This window comes from Martes martes (genome assembly GCF_963455335.1).
Source record: "Martes martes genome assembly, chromosome: 6".
Lineage (NCBI taxonomy): Eukaryota > Metazoa > Chordata > Mammalia > Carnivora > Mustelidae > Martes > Martes martes.
In genome coordinates this window covers 103,723,551-103,743,851 of record NC_137893.1, presented here as the reverse complement: position 1 = coordinate 103,743,851, position 20,301 = coordinate 103,723,551, and the positions used below count along the sequence as shown (strand labels likewise).

The following is a 20,301-nucleotide window of genomic DNA, read 5'->3' as shown; positions in this document are numbered from 1 at the left end:
TAAATATAAGTGCTCCTCAGACTTCTCTCCTGGGCTTTTTTTGTTTTTTTTTTTTTTTTGTCTTAACCCTCTCCCTTAGTAATTTCTTGACTCTAAGTAGCACTTCTATGTAGAAAATTGCTAGACCTGTATTTTCATATTTCTCTCTCAGTGTCTATATATGCGTGGCTACTAGATTTCTCCATTTGGAGGGCATCTGAAATAGAATATACCACAAATTTCCCTCTAAAACTTTTGCTTCTGTCTTCCAGTTTTATTAATGATACAATATATTTTCAACCCTCTGGATGTAGACTATATTTTGATTACTAATTCACGTTCCTTTCTTCATATTCCCCCAGCTGAATAATTTGCCAGGTCTTAATGTGGATACCACCTAGTCTCCCTTTCACTTCCTCTCCTCTTCTATTTTTGGTGACCACCATTTTACTTTATGCTCCATTATCATTTATCAAGGTTACACCAACTTCCAATGGGCTCCTCCATCTTTAGTTTTTCCCCACTCCACTACATCTTTCCCAATCTCCCTTGTTGAGCTTTTTTATGTCCCTGTCTTCTTTCCATGCCCAGCTTCTGCCTCCCTGTTCAAGATTCAGCAAAAACATCAAACTTCCTGAATTTCCCAATATGGAAACAATTTCTTCTTCCTTTGAATTCTTGTAACACTTAATATACTTCCGTTATGGCATTTGCCAGTTTCTTTTAAAAAGTTTAACAGTTGGGAGGCCTGAGTGGCTCAGTGGTTTAAGCTGCTGCCTTTGGCTCCAGTCATGACCCTAGGATCCTGCGATTGAGTCCCGCATCCTTGCTCAGCGAGGAGCCTGCTTCTCTCTCTGCCTCTGCCTGCCACTCTGCCTGCTTGTGCGGTCTCTCTCTCTGACAAATAAATAAATAAAATCTTTAAATATATATATATATATTAAAAAGATAAAAAGTATAACAGTTTATGTACATTCCCTTTTCCCCATATAAGTTTCCTGAAGGAAGTACTTATATCTGGGGTTCGCTTTGTATCCCCCATACATTTCACAAGTTCTATGTGCTAACAATGCGTTTAGTAAGTAAATGAATTGATTTCATCCTTTATTTTATATAAATATGTTTTTGAATGGCATTTAGTTTATGACAACATATTGATATTACAGTTAATGATTAATTCTAAAACACTCTCTCCCCAGCACTGTTTTCTTGAATACTCATCATTGTCTATTTTATTAAATTGAAAGTGGTCTTCTTTGATAGAGTTCTCTGTAGATTCCAAATGGTATTATTTAATTCTACAGACATAGCTTGATATTTTTATGGTTGAATAAAGCTCTGTTCCCTTGCTCACCACTGTCCTTTGATGATTGCTGAGATGAGTACCTGAAATGTTGTCTTTTCCTGTCTGTTTATACAGGAAGAATATTTTTTGATCTGCAACTGTGGTCTCTCTCTGTGCAATCTGCCCAAATTTGTTTGACTTTGTTTTAATAGCGACAAACACAAGAGTAGAATACTAAAGAATGACTTAATATTGAATTCCCAAACGCAGAACAACAAGCAGCTCTATGAATTCCTACTGATTAAGAAGGGGATTCGTACTCAAGTCAGGAATAGGATGGAGATGAAAATGGTACTCAAATGTAAACATAACGAGATGTGAGGACAAGAGTAATTTGAGGATCAAGAAACGAGGGAATTCAGACCCCATTGTGGCATATGAAAGTAGAAGAATATGTGAGGCCAGCAGCAGGGACTCATTCAGAGATTCCTCACAACTGGCCCTAGTGATCGGCCCTGCCCTTTCATCATCACAAAGCAGATGTGATCTTAGTGCCCACAAAAAGAACTAAGGCTAGGTGAATTGTCTATTCTATTTAAGAAACAGAGCTGCTGGAATTAGTTTACAAACATTTCATTAGAAAAATAACACGTTTTTTTGGGGTGCCTGGGTGGCTCAGTGGGTTGAAGCCTCTGCCTTCGGCTCGGGTCATGATCCCAGGGTCCTGGGATCGAGCCCCACATCGGGCTCTCTGCTCAGCAGGGAGCCTGCTTCCCTTCCTCTCTCTCTGGCTGCCTTCCTGCCTACCTGTGATCTCTGTCTGTCAAATAATAAATAAATAAAATCTTAAAAAAAAAACACTTTTTTTTAAAAAAACAAGGTTTATTTCATGCAAGTACTGATGAAGTATTATTAATCATGAAGAAACACATTAATCGAGAGGAAAGGATATAAAGGAAGACTGTAGATTCTGGGGTATTCTATACTTAGAGGATGAATTGATAAACTTTGAAATAAATATGCCCAATATTATTGAAGTTTATTTTCACCTAATTTTAAACTGTTCTTGGGTTTACTCTGTTAAAAAGGTCCCTGGGAAACCTGGATGGCTCAGTTGGTTAAGAGTCTGCCTTTGGCTCACGTCATGATCCCGGGGTCCTGGGATCGAGCCCCACGTCGGGCTCCGTGGTGAGCAGGGAGCCTGCTTCTCCCTCTACTCTCCGCTTGTGCTCTCCCTCTCTCTTACCATCTCTGTTTCTCTCAAATAAATAAATAAATAAAATCTTTTTTAAAAAAGTCCCTAAAATATTTTTCTTAAAATGTCCCCAGTTTTATGAAAAGCACTTGCTTTGCCACAAATTATATTTTGTACCTTTACAAATCCAAATCCATTGAAAGGTTTTCTGTTGGTTGATATTACTTGACATGATTTTAACATTTCCTTTTTAGAAAAAAATTAAAAATCTGATTAAAATTGCTCAAAAGGCTTTTTGAGTTTAAAAGTTATTGCAAAACAACTGTTCAGCGACTTAGCATAAATGAATTTGACATACACAAATATAATTTTCTTAAAACGCATGTGGATAAAATACCTACAAATTATTTGAGGATATTTAACATACTGAAAACACAGCTGTGTTCACTCTGTTAAGCCTTAAGAATCTTAGAGGTTCCCAAGTTACTAAATTATATTAAAGACACTGTTGTATAGTATTTGAGTTATTTTTTGTGTTAAAAAGAGATTTTGTTTAAGGAAAAGGTTAGAACTAACTGTTTTCAATGAACTGATAATTCACCTGTCATGATTATGTCACTTGACTTTGTTTGAAGGTGGACTGAATATTGGATGAAAGTAGAAAGGGAAAAAATGTCTTATTAGAACAATTTTTGTATTGGCTATTTTCAGAATTTATGTTAAAATACATTTCCAAAAACTAAGCACAATATAAAAAATATGTACCAGCTTCATTATTACATCTTATGTTTTAAAATCTCAAACAGAAATGCTCTCCACTCATTGGATGGAAGTACCTGCCTTTACAGTAGAGGCGGCCATGTGAGCAAGGGTTTGTAAACATTTCTTCTCTCCACCACATTTGCTGTGACATCATCCATGTAGAGTACTTGGTGCCCAGCACATAGTGAGCCTTTGAAAAATGTTAATTGTAACAAGTAATCGCAGCCAATAATCATAAAAATCACAGTATATATAATAAATATAAAAATAAAAGTATTAATATAGAAATAAAAGAATGAGGGTTACTCACTATTTCAGTATAGGTGTCAGATACTATTATAATTTGCTGAAAAAAATAATAATCACTTAATAATAGCAACCCACTTTATAAAACTGAAGAATAATTAACATACAGTGTTATATTAGTTATAGTTTTACAACATAATGATTCAACAATTCCATACATTACTTAGTGTTCATCATGATGAAGGTAGTCACCATCTGTCACTTGAGAAAGTTATGACAATATTATTGACTATATTCCTTAAGCGGTACTTTTCATTTTTATGTCTTATTTTATTTTTTTTTTTACAACTGGGAGTTTGTATTTCTTAAGCCCATTCATGTCCTTCCTCACCTCCTCTCTGGCAGCCACCAGTCTGCTCTCTGTATTTAAGAGTCTGTTATTTTATTTGCTTGCACCCCAGTCACACTTGGGTTGCTTCCATATCTTCGCTATTATACATAATATCTTTCAAATTGTTCTTTTTGCTTTCTTTGAACAGTCCACATTTATTGAGCACTATTGTCATGTATTACTATCTTTATTCTCCCCATTTACAGTTAAGAAACTAAGGAACAGTTAAGTAATTTAGCCAAATTTACATAGCTCGTGAATTTCCAAGCCCATGTAATCTGGCTTCAGAGCCATGCTCTTAAGCATTATGCTCTACTTATTAATTGATGTTGGGGCATTTTACTTATCCAAATAATAATTGGGGGGGAAAAAAGTTTTCTGAGCTATTCCTCATACTTTGTTCCAAATGCAGATATTAGGGAAGTGATAAAATAATATAAGCAAACTTAAAGTATGATAAATAAATACTTATTTGCAAAAGCAAATGGTTGATTGTATATTTACAAATTTTAGAAAAACATTAGAAGGACTTCATGCTTAAAATAATGCAATATAATTAATGTTACTCATAAAATATACTTTCTATCACCTTAAGTTAAATCTCTGATTATACAACACCTTCATTCTGTTGGATATATGTGTTCTACCTCAAAAGGTAGAGTTTGTGAAAGAATTAAAAGGGATGTCTCCCTTACAGTTTCAGACAATTGGCTTCAAATTGGTCATTGGTTAGAAATGAAGCTAGTGTACTGAAATAGAAGTGTTGAGAAGTATGTCACAATAATTAAGGCAAGAACAGAAACTTCTCAAGAGTATGGCCCATGTATGTATTTTGTCAATAACCTGTCCTCCGCCAGGAAGGCATGAAATGTTATCTCTTCCTTTCAGTCATAAGCATTCCCAATGGAGACATCACTTTGAGTGCTTTGTATTTTTCCATTTGATGTTTTACTACTACCAGTAAAGGGGCAAGAAGGTTCTGTAACGGAGTATTGAAGAGTTCAGTCAAAATTTATTTAACTGGATGGGGCACCTGGGTGGCTCAGTGGGTTAAAGCCTCTGCCTTCGGCTCAGGTCATGATCTCAGGGTCCTGGGATAGAGCCCCGCATCGGGCTCTCTGCTCAGAAGGAAGCCTGCTTCCTCCCTCTCTCTCTCTGCCTGACTCTCTGCCTACTTGTGATCTCTGTCTGTCAAATAAATAAATAAAATCTTAAAAAAAAAAGCATTTAAAAATTTATTTAACTGGAATTGATCTGATTTTTGTAAGTTATATAATACTTAATGCATTCGAAGACTAATTTTCATGTAGAGCATAAAACAAAATAAAATGGGTACTCATGAACTCCTAAGTTAAAGTCTCAAATATTACCTGTTACTTTGACAGCACCTGTATGTTTCCCTATGATCTCATTCCCATCCATTCCCAGAGGTTACCAAGACCTTGAATTTTTGTGTTTATTATTACTCCTGTTATTTGAGGACTAGATTAACTACTTAAGCATTTATTCGTAAATAAAAACATTATTAATTTTGCTTATTGAGTTTTATAAAAATAGTGTCATATGTTAAGAGCTTGAATTTTTCACTAACATTTTATTTCAAGGATTTAATAATAAAATTTCATGTAGTTATGGGCAATTTATGTTCACTGCTGTAAATATTCCACTATCAATATGTCACAGTTTACTTAATGATTTGTACCATCATGGTTCTGGGAGGAAAATAAGATCTACTCTCCATGTAATATTATAATCTATAATTTAGAACTAGCATGATGCTGGAAGAGATGAGGGATGGGACCTTAGGAAAACTGCCACCCATAGGCAGTGAAGACTTGAGCCTGAAGCTTGCCAGAACTTCGAACCAGAAGCTAAGAGGGATCTGTGGGGCTCCTGTCTCCGCACAGTGGGAGCTCATGTAGAGGTCAGTTAAACTGCCATGCTGAGCACCATGATTTGCCAAGAATAATGGACTCCAATTCATGTTAACCTTCTGTATCTCATGCAGCTTCCTGTTATTGACAAAATCCACAAAAGGAAGCATATGTGGGACGGGATCTAGGAAACACAGATGGGAAGTATTGGTATGGGGTTAAGTTCACCCCATATCAAGCATACCATTCTTGAATTGATGGCTTTTCCCCAATTATTTTTACTCTCACAAGCTTTGAGACTTAACATTCTTTTTTTTTTTTTCATTTTTTTTTTTTTTTTTCTCGAGACTTAACATTCTTGTACATGTGCTAAGACTTCTCTACAGAATATAGTAGGAATGGAATTTCTGAGACACCAGTTAAATACATTTACAGATGTATAAGACAATGCCAAAATGGTTGTATCTTTTACATTCTTATATGAGTCTTTGTGGCTCCACATTCTGACCCATGTTTGGTTTCTGACTTCTTCATTTCTACCATCACAGTGTATATAAAATGATGTCTCATTGTCATCTTAATTTTGTTTAAGTTCTAATGAGGTTGAAATTTTCATGTATTTTTCTTTCACAATTCTTTCTTCAATAACATTCATGATTTTATCTTTTATCTATTAAGGTGTCTGTCTTTTCCTTACTGCTTATACTTGTTTTTGTAACCTAATACTTTATTGGTAAATGTACTGTAAATAGTTATCGAATTTGTGACTTATGTTTTCCTCTGCTTTGTGATATATTTTAATAAGCACATATTTTTAATTTTAATCAAACTTTTATTTTATAGTTAGCATATTTTTATGTCTTGTTTTAGAACTCTTAGGCACTATTTCCCTATATTTTTCTGTTAGAAATTCTAAAATTTTGCCTGTCACTCTAAATCTGTAATCCATCTATATTTATTTATTTTTTATTATGGTGTAGGAAGCAATTTCATTATTCTTACTATGAATAACCAATCATGCTCTGTATTAGATAGTCCCTTCTTGGCTTAGTATATTAGATTCCTATTATTTCTTTAATAGTTAGCACAACAACTCAGTGGCTTAAAACAGATTTGTTATTTTACAGTTATGAAGGTCAGAAGTCTAAAATGGTTCTCATGGGCTGAAATTAAGGTGTCACTAAGGCTGCATTCCTTCTGGAGGCTTTGAGGGAAAATCTGTTCCTTGACTCCTACAGCCTGGAGAAGCTACCCTTAATCTTTGGTTCACGCTCCGTTCCATCTTCAAAGCCAGCAATTGCATCACTCCAACCTCTGACTTTGTTGCCTTCTTCTTTAATTTATAAGGACATTGGACACACCTGGATAATCCAGGATAATCTCTTCATCTCACGATTCCTAATTTTGTCATAGCTGCTAAGTCCCTTTTGTAGGAGAACGTATTGACAGATCCTGGGTATTAGGGCATGGGCATCTTTAGGGGAACGTTATTCTGCCTTAGTGCTCTGTACTGCCCCTGTATCATATATCATTTAACATAAAATAAGAGTCTGTTTCTGGATTCTGGATTCCATTGCTCTATTTTCTATCTGTGTTCCAGGACTATACATAATCATACTAACATAATTGATGATAGTGATTCTTTATAATGACTCCTTGTATGTGATAGACATAGTCCTTAACTTGCTATTCTGCTTCTGAATGTTTTGTCTATTTTTGGACTTTGACCTTTTCATACAAACTGTACAACTAATTGGTAAGTTAATCCAAATCCTATTGTGATTTTTATTAGAACTGTATAGAACCTATAGATATTGAAAATACTAGAAATTGAGACTTCCTGTCCATGAATATAATCTGTCTTTCAATCTATTTATATCCATTTGAAGGCTTTATGATTATGTTTATACATTCTCTCTACAGGTTTTAATTATAAACAATTAAATATATTCTTAGAAAATCTTATTTATTTTATACTGATGCCATAAATGGTCTCTCTCTCTTTTTTAAATTACTAATTATATGTTGCTGATGTACAAAAATACAATTGATTTTTTTATATTGATTTTGTATAAAACACCTTGCTAAGCTCTTTCACTGATTCTAATGACTTTTCTGAAATTACTTTGAGCTTTTTATGTATATAAATTATATAAACCTTGACTGGTATTTTGTTTCTTACTTTCTGACACTTATAACATTTATCTTTTTAGGTGACTTAAATCTTCAATATTGAATAAAACAAGAATGTGCACCGTTACCTTTTTTTTTTTTGGTATTATTTTACTGTGAAATATACAATTCTTACTGGGTTTTAATAGAAAGCTTCTATTGGGTTAAGAAAGTTTCCTTCGCTCTTCAGATAATGTGAGTTTTATAATGATTGAAATTGAACTTCATAAAATTATTTTTCTTTTGAAATAAAATGTTAGCCTTTTTTCTGTCCAAATAAAATGTTCACCTCGTTTTCTCCATTGTTAGTAGGTTAATTACAATTAGGGGTTAATAAATCTTAACCTACCCATGTATCTGTGATAAACACGACTCAATCATTATATATTTTTTGTATATATAGCAGGCCTTGGTTGTGCTACTATTTTGTTAAGTGGGTTTTGTTTCATGAGTGGATTTGCTCTATAAATTCTCTTTTCTGGTTTGCTTTTACTATCAAGGTTATATTAGCCTACTAACTGAGTAGAGGTATATTTCCCCATATCTTTCTCTGGATAGTTAGCTATTAGCTCACAATCTCAGGAATTTCCTGGGTGAATTTCAGACCTAGCCCCCATAAACAGAGGGCAAGAACAAACTGAAGAAAGAGGCAGGCCACTCCAGATTGGTAGCTGAAAGGCTTAATAAGCAAGGGAACTTATAGATGAGGCTTGTCTTGGGCAGCTGCAAAATGAGTATATCTCAGGACCTGCCCACCAGTACCTTAAGAGATTATATAAGGACCTTAATGGGGTTCAGTCATGTACACAGTCCAGACGGTTCCATAACACATCACTCTTTCTCAAGGCTGTGTCATTGAAGTGGATCCTACTGTGGGATCAGTGGGCAGAACATAAATTCCAAGGACAAGTGAGAGGGTAAAGAGCCTCTGGTTGCCGAAATCAAGGTGGTGGGGTCAATCGGCAATCACATCTTCTCGATGACTCCTCCAACATCTGCCTAGATTGGAACAATATATTTCCTAAAGGCCTGTGATATTCCTTTGTACGACCACCTGGGATTAGTATGTCCTCGTAGGACATTTCATTATGATATTATTTTTAAAATATTTATATGTTTTCACCCTTCTGATTTCCCCTCCATTCTTAATTGAAGTGCAATTTACATACTGTGAAATGTGCAGGTTTTAGTCAATGATTTGATAAGTTTTGACAAAAATTTACTTATACTTTCAGCAAAATAGAGAACAATTCTAACATCCCAGTTGATTCCTTCATGCCACTTTCCAGCCAGTCCAGTCCTGGCCTTCTATTTTCCACAGGCAGCCACTCTTAGGAATTCTAACAGCATATATTATTTTGGCCTCTAGAATTTTATAACAGTGGAATCTAATATGATACTTTTTTTTATCTGGCATCTTTCACTCAATATAATTGTGAGATACATCCATGCTGTTCTGTTAATCAATGATTAATTCTTTCAATTTATGTATAAACGTATTGATTTTTTCCCCTGGGATGGGCATTGGTTTATTTCTAGTTTAATGGTTATTGTGAGTAAAGACATTCTTGTACAAGTCATTTCGTGAACATATGCTTTTATATCCCTTGGTTAAATACCCAAATAGAATTTCTGGGTCATAGTGGAACTCAATGTTTAACTTTATAAATAACTGTCAATCTTTCCAAGACAGTTGTATTACTTTAAACTGCTAATAATGGCTGCTGTATTAGTTCCACATCCTCATCATTTGGTCTTTTTTTTTTGGTTTGGTTTTAGTAATTCTGATATGTGTATGTTTAATATTGACTTGATAGAGTTTTTTATAGATCTAGACACTAATCATTTTTAAATTTTTTAAATTCTGGTTAGTTAACATACAGTGTTATATTTAAGATACTAATCATTTTTCAGATGTATGCATGGGGAGTATATTCTCCCAGTCTGTGGCTTATCTATTTAATTTCTTAATGGTTTTTGGATCAGCAAAAGTTTTAGTGAATGCTGTTTGCTTATTATTAAGTAAATTTTCTCAGTTTAAAATTTGCAAAGGCATTCTTGTATGCTTTCTAACTAGCATTCTTAACATTTTGTTTTTATGTCAGATCTTTGATAGATCTCAAGATAAAGTTTGCCTAAATGTGAGGTAGGACAGAAAAGGTTTTTTAGTGTTTGTTTTGTTTTGGGCTTTTGTTTGTAGCATATAAATATCCAGTTGTTCTAGATTCAATTACTAAAAAGATTTGCATTTCAGATTTTATTACTTATGTACTTTTGTTGAAAATCAATTTACCTTCTCAGTGTATAGTCTTTCTGACCTTTATAATATTCCATTTATCTATTTGCCTATAGGTACAGCAATCCATACTTCAGTACAAAATTAAATAAATGTGGTGACAGCAGACATCCTTGAATTTATCCTAGATTTAGAGGAAAAGCAATTAGTCTTCAAGCATTCAGTATGGTGTATTTCTTACTACAGGACTATAGATTTAAAATATGTATATAGAAAACCCCTGATTTAGAAGGCAGTAACTTAATTTTATTTATCTTTCTTTTTCATTTACCCAACACAGCTTTTGGTGCATTCTATAAGCCCTTTGTATTTTTAAGTTAATCAGTGAATAATTATCCAAGTTGTTTGTTGTGGTTATGTTCCATTCAGTAGCTGGCAACATACTCTCATAACTGCTCTTATTTCACCTGTTTTTAACCATGTTTCAGGATGAATGAACAAACTGAAAAACCTCCCAGAATTTCCCATCTAGAGAAGCTGTTTTGTATTACATGGTATCACTAGTGTTTTGAAGTTTTCTGTATATGTGATCACATCTTTTGTTGTATATGCGATCACATCTTATATTTACTGATCCTTAGAACAACTCTTTTACATAGAGAATGTAAGATTGAAGAATAATTGAATCGCTTTATGCCTAATCATGAAATTTGGGATAGAATGTTACGGGCACTGATAATACTTAATAAAAATGAATATTAACTTTTATTTTAAAAATCTATTTAAGGGACACCTGGGTGGCTCAGTAGGTTAAGTGTCTACTTTGGCTCAGGTCATGATCCTAGAGTCCTGGGATCGAGTACCACATCAGGCTGCCTGCTCAATGGGATGTCTGCTTCTGTCTCTTGCTCACTCTCTCTTGCAAAAATAAATAAATAAAATCTTAAAAATCTATTTAAAATTAACCTTTGCAATTTTCGAGGTGCATAGTCTAACATAATTGGTGCATGTGTGCGCGCGTGTGTGTGTGTGTGTTTTCAATAATCTGGAGAGAGAAAGCCTTTAGCAATTTTGTAAACCATAGTTCTCCCTGACTTCTTTCTTACAAGTAATTTATTTATTTGATTATGTAAGTAACATATATGACATGTTCAACATATTATTGATCTTGGCAATCCTCTGGGAAGAGGCCTCCTTTTTAAAATGGATCCTAGATTAGAGGTCTGAAATAGTTTCATGCTTGTGTCTGTTGTGTGAATGGCATAACTCTCTTCTGCATGGTAAAGTTTGAAAAGCCCATAACCCATCCTCTATTTTGGGTGCAAATTATTACTTTTTCCCACTCTAAAACAGAATTCTATTGATTTTGTTTCCTAGTTCAATTTTGTGGGGAAATTGCTTGGACCAAGAGGAAACTCCTTGAAGAGACTACAGGAAGAAACAGGTGCTAAAATGTCTATCCTGGGCAAAGGATCAATGAGAGATAAAGCAAAGGTACTGAACTTTGATTTTGATTTTTAACACATATAGGAGGTTACCTATAACAGTCAGGGCCAAATTTACAAGCACATCTGCACTGTTCTCCCTCCCACGATTTTCACCTTCTGGGGCCACCTTGTTGCACTCTCAGTCAATTCCTCTATTTTCATAAAAATCAATTACCCTTCTTCTTCTTCTTTTTTTTTTTTTTTCCACCCCAGAACATGTAATTTTGTATCTTTATTCTCTTTAGTCCTTTGTGTAGGTTGTTGCCAACTCTCCTTACTTTTTCTGTGTCCTCTGTAGGATATTTCTATACGTCTATGCTCATTTTCTTTAATTCCCTGTCTGCTTCCCTTTTCTCTCTTCAACTATGTCACCTAATCACATCCATTGTATCATTCTCTCTTTTTATCTCTATGCTCCATTTCACTCTGATCTTCCTACCCAAAGCAATTTCAAATACTTACCTGCAAATCTAAGAGAATTCCACTTATTTTCTGAAATGTTTCAGTGATGTTTAACCATTCACCTGACCTCAAAAGAACAAATAAGCTAAGAAATATATGAAGTTCGATGTTTGAAATGATTTATTTCACATCTGAACTACATCATTTTCCCATTTTATAAAGTGATAGCAATTTTCTCTGTGTTAGAATTCATTGTTTTGGAAAATAACAACCATTTTTAGAGATGTATTCATAAAGGACTTTTAAAATTCATTGAGAAAGGGTGGATGTATCGAGGTGGTCCTATTTGACCAGGCCATACTTTTCTGATTCAATATGTTACCACGGAAAATAAAATATTCAAACATTTATTTCTGACTATGAGAATCACATAGGAAATTGTTTAGATATTCTCTCTTTTAACTATTAATGTGAAATCTTGAAGAAAATTACAATGGGAAATGTCACTGAACATATATCTCATAGTATTACACTGTACACTTTATACTGTGTGTGTGTATGTGTGTGTGTGTGTTTTTTTTTTTATTCTACACACCTTTTTAAGATTTAGATCAGGCATCATCTCCCCAACGGGGCTTTTCTGAAACTCCTGTGATAGGTTAATCCTCCCATCACTTAACATAGTTTGTTGAAATTTTCTGTTTCTCTCATTAAACTGTAAACTCCTACCAGCCAGAGAAATAAAGTAGTGAGTTTCACATACCCAGAGCATCGGTATAGGCACTCCCATATCTTCCAAAGCAAATGGGTGTTTATTGTTTATTCCCATATATTTGGAATTTTTTTTTTTTCTGTTCACAGAACTTTACATTGGATTTCTTTTTCCCTGTGAGCATGTCAGGAACCAGCATAAGTATTTGAAAATCTAGTTGGAAACAAATTTAGTTCTATTAAGTTTCCATTAGGTTTAATTTAGTGATATTAGCTGTTACTTAAACTCCAGTTTTTCATTGATTACTCTTTGGGTGATCAATCAGTTTGTCTTTGCTTCAAGCATTTTCATTGTTCCTTTACAAAATGAAAGAAAATGAAAACATAATAATAATAATAATAATGTATTGTACTATAAACTACATTTTATAGAATCTAAATAAGACCTTACCTGCCAAGGGTGGTGGGCACACAGCTGAAATAAAGCCACAGACATGAATATGCAAAAGTCTACCTTAGGAAACATTTGATTAAAATAAAAATAAATCCTTGGTAAAATATTGATCACTGGGGCTGCTATTTCAACTCTTCTGCATGATCTGATCAGGAAGGAAGATTTTATATGTGATTTTGTTCTTCTAACAAATAAATAAAACTTATCTGATTCTGCAGTAGCAGCACATACGTATTTGTACAGCCACACAGGAATATATTCATGCATTAATTGCAGGAGTATTTATTGCTGTGTTACACTGTGTCACCTGTAGTTCTAGTTCATGATAATGAATATGACAAAAATTTTTCTTCTCCTAGAGTTTACAACCCAACGGGAAAGACAGACAATAAATAAGTGAATAAACACATTTTAATAATTTTTGTGTATTAAAATAAAACAGATTGTTTTTCTGTGTTGGCTCTGCTATTACGATCTTTGTTTCATGACAAATAGGAGACATTTGGATAGTTATCTAAATCGGGATGAAATAACTATGCAAAAGCCTTTCATACACATCTGCTATGTGCTCAACTGTAGATTACATATTATGCTATGTAGAAAATAAGTATTAGACATGAGTCGATCCCTCACAAAACTTATAATTTAATTAGACATCCTGATCTGTTTAATGCTTTCTTTAAAAAGAAGAGTTAACGGGGCGCCTGGGTGGCTCAGTGGGTTAAAGCCTCTGCCTTCAGCTCGGGTCATGATCCCAGGGTCCTGGGATCGAGCCCCACATCGGGCTCTCTGCTCCGCAGGGAGCCTGCTTCCTCCTCTCTCTCTGCCTGCTTCTCTGCCTGCTTATGATCTCTGTCTGTCGAATAAATAAATAAAATCTTTAAAAAAAAAAAAAAGAGTTAAGAGTGACATTCTCATTGAATTTTAGTTTTACAAATCTAATAAAGACTTTTTCAACCTTAGAAAAGCATGAAGTTTTAGGATTTGTTTTAAGATCATTATAAAATTGCATAATACAGAAAATAGTTTTAGTGCTTTGGTGTATTAAGAAGATTCTAACAAGTTCAATGTTTTTATTTGTCTTATTTTGGTTTGGGTGGGTTTGGGGGAAACCTTCCTTTTCTTTTAGCTACACCTAGGCAATAACCCTGTGAGCAGAGAGAGAAAACAAAAGCCAAAACAAAATGAGATGTGGTAATATTCAAGGGAATACCAGTAGCAAAATCCTACCTTATATTCAATATTTTAGTCCTATACTGGTCAGATCACTGAGTTTGTGAACTCACGTTTTACTTAGAACCATCCAGGAATGCTTGAACAGAGGCTAGCTTTTACATAATGATGATAAAGATATTCATAGAGAAAATTAGAAAGTAATATATACAGTATGTTTGCAATATTTCAAAATATCTCAGGAAATTAACTGGCAGTTCAGAAATTTCTTTAAAGTCTGAGTCCCTCATACACCATATGGCCAGCCAGTTCTAAATAACCACACAGCTGCCTGCTTCTCTAGCAGTTGCTTCCCCCCCTAGCATTTGCTTCTGAGCAATCTTCAGGGGTAACTTACTGTAGCTTTGGAGAGAGTGTTGCTATTTTTAGTGATGCTGATGGCAGAGATTAGTGAGGGAGAACAGAGGTAGCAGTGGTCTACAGGCTTATCTTTGAAAAGAGTGAGAAACAAACATATTATCTTCAAGAAAAAGGGTTTGAGAGGTTAGAGAAGATCAGACAAAAGCTGAGCACACCCAGATAAGAAAGAGGAAACAGCAGGAAATCTTTAAAGCAAATTTCTTGCCTACCTTCATTGTCCTTGAATGGAAATCACAAATAGACATGTTGCAAATCAATTATGTTGTAATGACAGGTGTTCTGGTATTTCTATTAATAAGCTTGGTTGAAATTATGGAATGCAGTCTTAGAACATGCTGGTGACTATATATTAAAAATACAGTGCTGTTTGGTGGAGTTTTATTTGAAAATGTGTGGTAATTCTCTAGGCTAGCCTCTCTCTCTTTGATGTGCTAATATCATGTGCAGTTTCTATTTTATAATCTATCTTCTGTATTTGGTGATGGCTACTTTAGTAAATCCTTTCTGATTTCATGGCAATTTGATTTTCATCAACAATAAAATCAACTGAAAACCTTCAAAGTGATGCTGCTGCCTGGTGGGTGTGAACCCCGTACCAATCATCCTTCTCTCATTTGACTTCTGGGCTATGCCTCACATCAAAAGGCACGGTTAGTCTCTCAAATCCTGAAGGAGCCAGGCCATGCTCACTGCTTGTCAGTCAGGCTGGGATCGGTTAGGTAGACTCCTGTTTCAACTTTTTAATATCCCCAACAACAAAGCAATCTGTAATCCCACAAAATCAAGAGCCCAGATACTCTGATTTTAATTTTAGCTGTGCCCCTAAGACACTGTACCAGAGATCAACGTTTGCTTCTCCATTTTGCTCTGCAGGAGAGAGTGCCTAGCCCATTGTTACTTCCAACCAGAGAGAGAGGAATAAGCGTTGCTTTTTTTTAAAAGATTTTATTATTTATTTGACACAGAGAGAGAGAGAAGTAGGGGGAGCAGCAGAGGGAGAGGGAGAAGCAGGCTCCTCGCCGAGCAGGGAGACCGATGCAGGGCTCTATCCCAGAACCCTGGGATCATGCTTGACCTGAACTGAAGGCAGATGCTTAACCAACTGAGCCACCCAGGCGCCCTGGAATAAACGTTATTTGTGTTTAAGTATCACTTGAGTTTATGAAGGACAAAGAGAGTAGATGAGAAATTACAGATAGGTGGGAATTTATTTTTGATTTATTCACTGCATTCTTCTGTTTCTTGGATCTGCATGTTGAGAAATTAGAGTAACAGACTGAGTGGTCCCACCTGAAGGGTAGCGCAGTAGCACATGCGATATGGGAACAATGCACTGCAAATACATGTTTTGTGAGAAAACAAGGAAACTAGTTTCAATGATAGACCAACACAAGGGTATTTCAACCTATGATCTATTTCAACTCTAGGTGACCAAACAATGAAAATAGGTTTGAGTTGAAGAGTGAAATATATCATGATACTGGTGCGAAATAATCTCTTACATTACCATCTTCAACTCTCTTATGTAACAGTTTGTCATTCATTGAAGTGGATGACTACAAAGAATGAAAAAGGAAAAAATGCCATAAACCTCTCCGGGCTCAGTTCTTCGTAAGCTTCAATGACAAAGCGTGAGGTGGCAATGTTTTGTATGTTGTGAATCAAAATTACCTATTACCTTAAATCATTACTTTCCTCTAGTTTGATTTTATTTACAATTACACAAATTTATTTTGATTCTTGTCATTGAAGCCTGCTGTTAGAAAACTTCCAAGGACCTAATGTCTTGGCCATAAACCAAGGATACTATACAAAAAATATATCTTTTAAAGTTACTAGTATAATAGTTTTTCCTTCATTGCCACTTGTCACTCATTATTTGGCCTGCACCCTTGTTTCCGGTAAGAAATGAAATGAGGGAATCGTAGAATCAAGATCTCTCACACCACAGTGTGGGAAATTTTTATTTATTAAGCTGTTAAATAGAATGTAGGAAGGGACATTTCTAGACATTTTACATTCTATAAGTCAGAATTGTAATAGTGTATTTCTTTTCTGCCACTGAGAAAGCCTGTCCCTTTTTGTTCTGAGATGTACTATCCACCTCAAAATACTGCAACCAAAATTCAAATGAGGTATCTCCAGTATAGAAAGGGACTGAGGATGTCTTAAAAATATTTTAAATAACATATTCTGTGGTAGTTTCAAACTACCAAAGTTTAAACTTTGCAAATTCTTTGACACTTCTTTTAGAGAAAGGTGAGTGGGGTCTAATTCTCTTCCTCTTGAATCTGGATAGTTTGAGTGACTTGCTAGTAACTGAAAGACTTCAGGGAGGGGTCACTTCAGGATTTCTGAGGGTAGGTGGGAAAACACAGTGCACCTTCTGCCTCATTTACAAGAACACTGTCTTTTTTGGGAGCTCTGAATTGCCTTGTAAGGATTCTGACAATTTTAAGACTGCCCCCTACCTCCCACTGTGAGGAAGCCAGAGAGGGAGGCCCTGGATAGGTACCAGTGGGAAATCCCAGTGGAGCCCACCTTTGAGTTATCCCAGGCTAGGCTACACCTGCAAGTAAAGAATTCTCCAGTTGATATCAGCCTCTAGCCCTTTGAGTGATCACAGGCTGTTTGAGTCTTCCTATCTGCAGCCCCAGGCTCTGGGAGCAAAACGTATTATCCCCATTGTACTCTGTCTAAATGTCTCACCTACAGAATCCATGCACATAGCCATAATAACAGCATGGTTGTTATTTTAGGCAACTAAGTTTGGCATGGTTATTTATCTAACGCTGGACAACTGGAACACATTATAATTTTATTTGTAAAATGCAAAGATTCTCAACATTGTGAACCATTTTCCAAATACTGGATTTGTTCTCTTCTTGTGTTTCTACTGCCCTCTCATGGCAATTACTAAAGACTTTTAAGAATTCTGCAGTTTTGTGGGGATTTTTTTTTTTTTTTAGATTTTATTTATTTATTTGACAGACAGATCACAAGTAGGCGGAGAGGCAGGCAGAGAGAGAGAGAGAGAGAGAGAGAGAAGCAGGCTACCCACTGAGCAGAGAACCCAATGCAGGGCTCGATTCCCAGGACCCTGAGATCATGACCCGGGCCGAAGACAGAGGCTTAACCCACTGAGCCACCCAAGTGCCCCTTGTGGGGATTTTTGTATTTGGTGTTTTGATATTTTTGTTATTTACTTACCCCTTATTTTGAAGCATATGCCAAAGTTCTATCTCCAAGTTGCCAGTAAGGGAAGAGCCTTCCAAGAAAGACAATTCAAAGATTTCCAGAACGTTTGACTTAAAAAGTATTAGGCTAGTCGGAAGGCTGGACTTAGAAGTCCTTGGTACCTTTGAATGTCTGCTTTAATAACATGAGACTCAAGGTTAATTGGGCAACTAATTCTAATTTCTCTGTAAAGCTTCTTAACTTTATTACAACCTGGCAAAGCGAGCGCTCCAGCATTTTATCGGGGATGTTAGATAGATCCTAGAAGGGGAGAGAAATACACCATACGGCAAGTATTGCCCCAAACCAAGATTGGGACAGTTCTCTTTCTTAGTCTCTCTTTTTGACCAAGTCAGATAACTGAAGATTTGTCTTAGCCAAGAAAAGGAGGACCATAGAGCATTTTTGTTCTGAGAACATTAACTGAGCTTGTTGCTTCATCGGTCTTGTCTTACATTTCTTATAGATGGTGGAAAACACATAAGGGATCAAGTTATAAAATATAACACCATCAATATTACCTGCAGTCTATATATGGACCAACTGACATTCTTTTCTTTCTTTACCAGTTTCCTATGTTAGGGAAAAATTTCTAAGCAGAATGCTAAGGTGATTCCATTTGCTGATACACATTTACATATTATGAATGTATTTTGTATTAGTTAGTGCTACATAGATGCTTAGTTGACGTCTCTCTCTCTCTCTCTCTCTCTCTGTGTGTGTGTGTGTGTGTGTGTGTATATATATATACATATATATATATTTAGTATTAATGCTGCTTTGTGTTTTTAAATTGGACCCAAACTTTGCTTTGCCCACACATTGCAAATTCCAGTAGACACATGAATAACCAAAGCAATACACCCATATGAATAGACAATGAATATTTTGGGTCTATATAATAGGCCAAAAAATACTTGGGTCCAATAGACCCATATGAATATACCATTGCTCTCACAGAATTGGATATTAGGAAGAAAAATTCCTAAATAACTTTATTTTGCTCATTGTAAAAAATAATGCATTTTTAGTTTTATGGATAATTTTAATGCCAAACCAAGTAAGAATGGTTATCTAAAAAATTTTTAAAATTAAGATATTTATACTCGTAAAAAAGCCTTTGATAAAAAGGGTATTATTTATACATTTTTAGAAAGATGGTGTTAAATGTTCGTTATAAATTGTTAGAACTTGACCCCAATATAAACCATGTTCTCTGAAGAGAAGCTTGGACTACTTGTTCTAGCACAGTGTGGGGAATTCAGAGATACAGTTAAGAGGATAATGGACCCAGAGTGGGAATGTTAAAGAGAAAAATCCCACACTTAACTCAAGTGCACTATCAGCACTAATTCAGATTCTGAATTTCTTTAGTTGCACATGTTTTTGACTTTGTATTCTGTTTTATTGTTTTTCTTTTAATTTCATAATTCATTCAGAAGTTGAATAGTATTCTTAGTTTTATCAGTCATAAATATCTGAGTCATTCTTAGTTCAATAGTGTTGTCGTGAATACTTGAAAATTTGTTTGAGCTCTTAACATTCCTTGATAAAAAGTAGAGAGCTGTATTTTCTGGTTACAATTCATGATGCTGCACAGAGCCCAAAGAAGGACAAACTAGGCAAACTCCTTTCTAATGGATTATGTTACTGAGTTCACGTTTGCTTTCTGTGTGTACTGGTTCACCAAAAGTAAAATCAAAAAGACTGAGAAAAAATGAAAACCCAGGACACAAAGGAAATTTTACGTATTTTGCTATGAACACAATCAGTTGCACCAGTTGACTTATAGCAGCTGGGACAAAGTTTTGTATACTTCCAGGGATGCCATTCACAAGGCATTCTCTGTGAACTGTGCCTCTAATTGTCTGATACTGTTTGTCACCAGCACCAAAGCTGGTTACCAGAGTAAGCACACCAACTGTCAATATAGGAAACACTTCCATGTATGTTTTTCTTACTACCTAAATACCAGAAATCACCTCGACTTCTTATAAATATCTTTAGTTTTAAAATGTTATCTGCAAAGATGTATATTGTTTTGTATATTTTTTGTGCAAACGGCATTTGTTTCAATTTTGATAATATTAACATCTAAATTTTTTTGCTTTTTGAGGTCAGGGTTTTGAGATAAACTGTGAATGTATGCCAGTATTCTGCATGTGGTTTATCCCAGATAAGCCATGCCTAATGTATAGGTATATAATTGCTAACAACTACAATTCTAGCATCACTATGGGGCTAAAAAAAAAAAAAAGGCAAACAAAATGTAGCGAT

General features: G+C 35.1%; 1 protein-coding gene across 2 annotated transcripts in view; it reads left to right on the top strand.

Annotated features, from left to right (window-relative positions):
* The window catches only part of KHDRBS2 (KH RNA binding domain containing, signal transduction associated 2), a 482,992-nt gene that overhangs the window by 109,355 nt on the left and 353,336 nt on the right, over positions 1 to 20,301 (top strand). For both annotated transcript variants that reach the window (XM_080806642.1, XM_080806643.1), the window contains exon 3: positions 11,518 to 11,634. In XM_080806642.1, coding sequence (XP_080662768.1) covers positions 11,593 to 11,634 — 42 coding nt within the window. In that variant the 5' untranslated portion in view covers positions 11,518 to 11,592. The remainder of the gene's footprint in view (positions 1 to 11,517; positions 11,635 to 20,301) is intronic.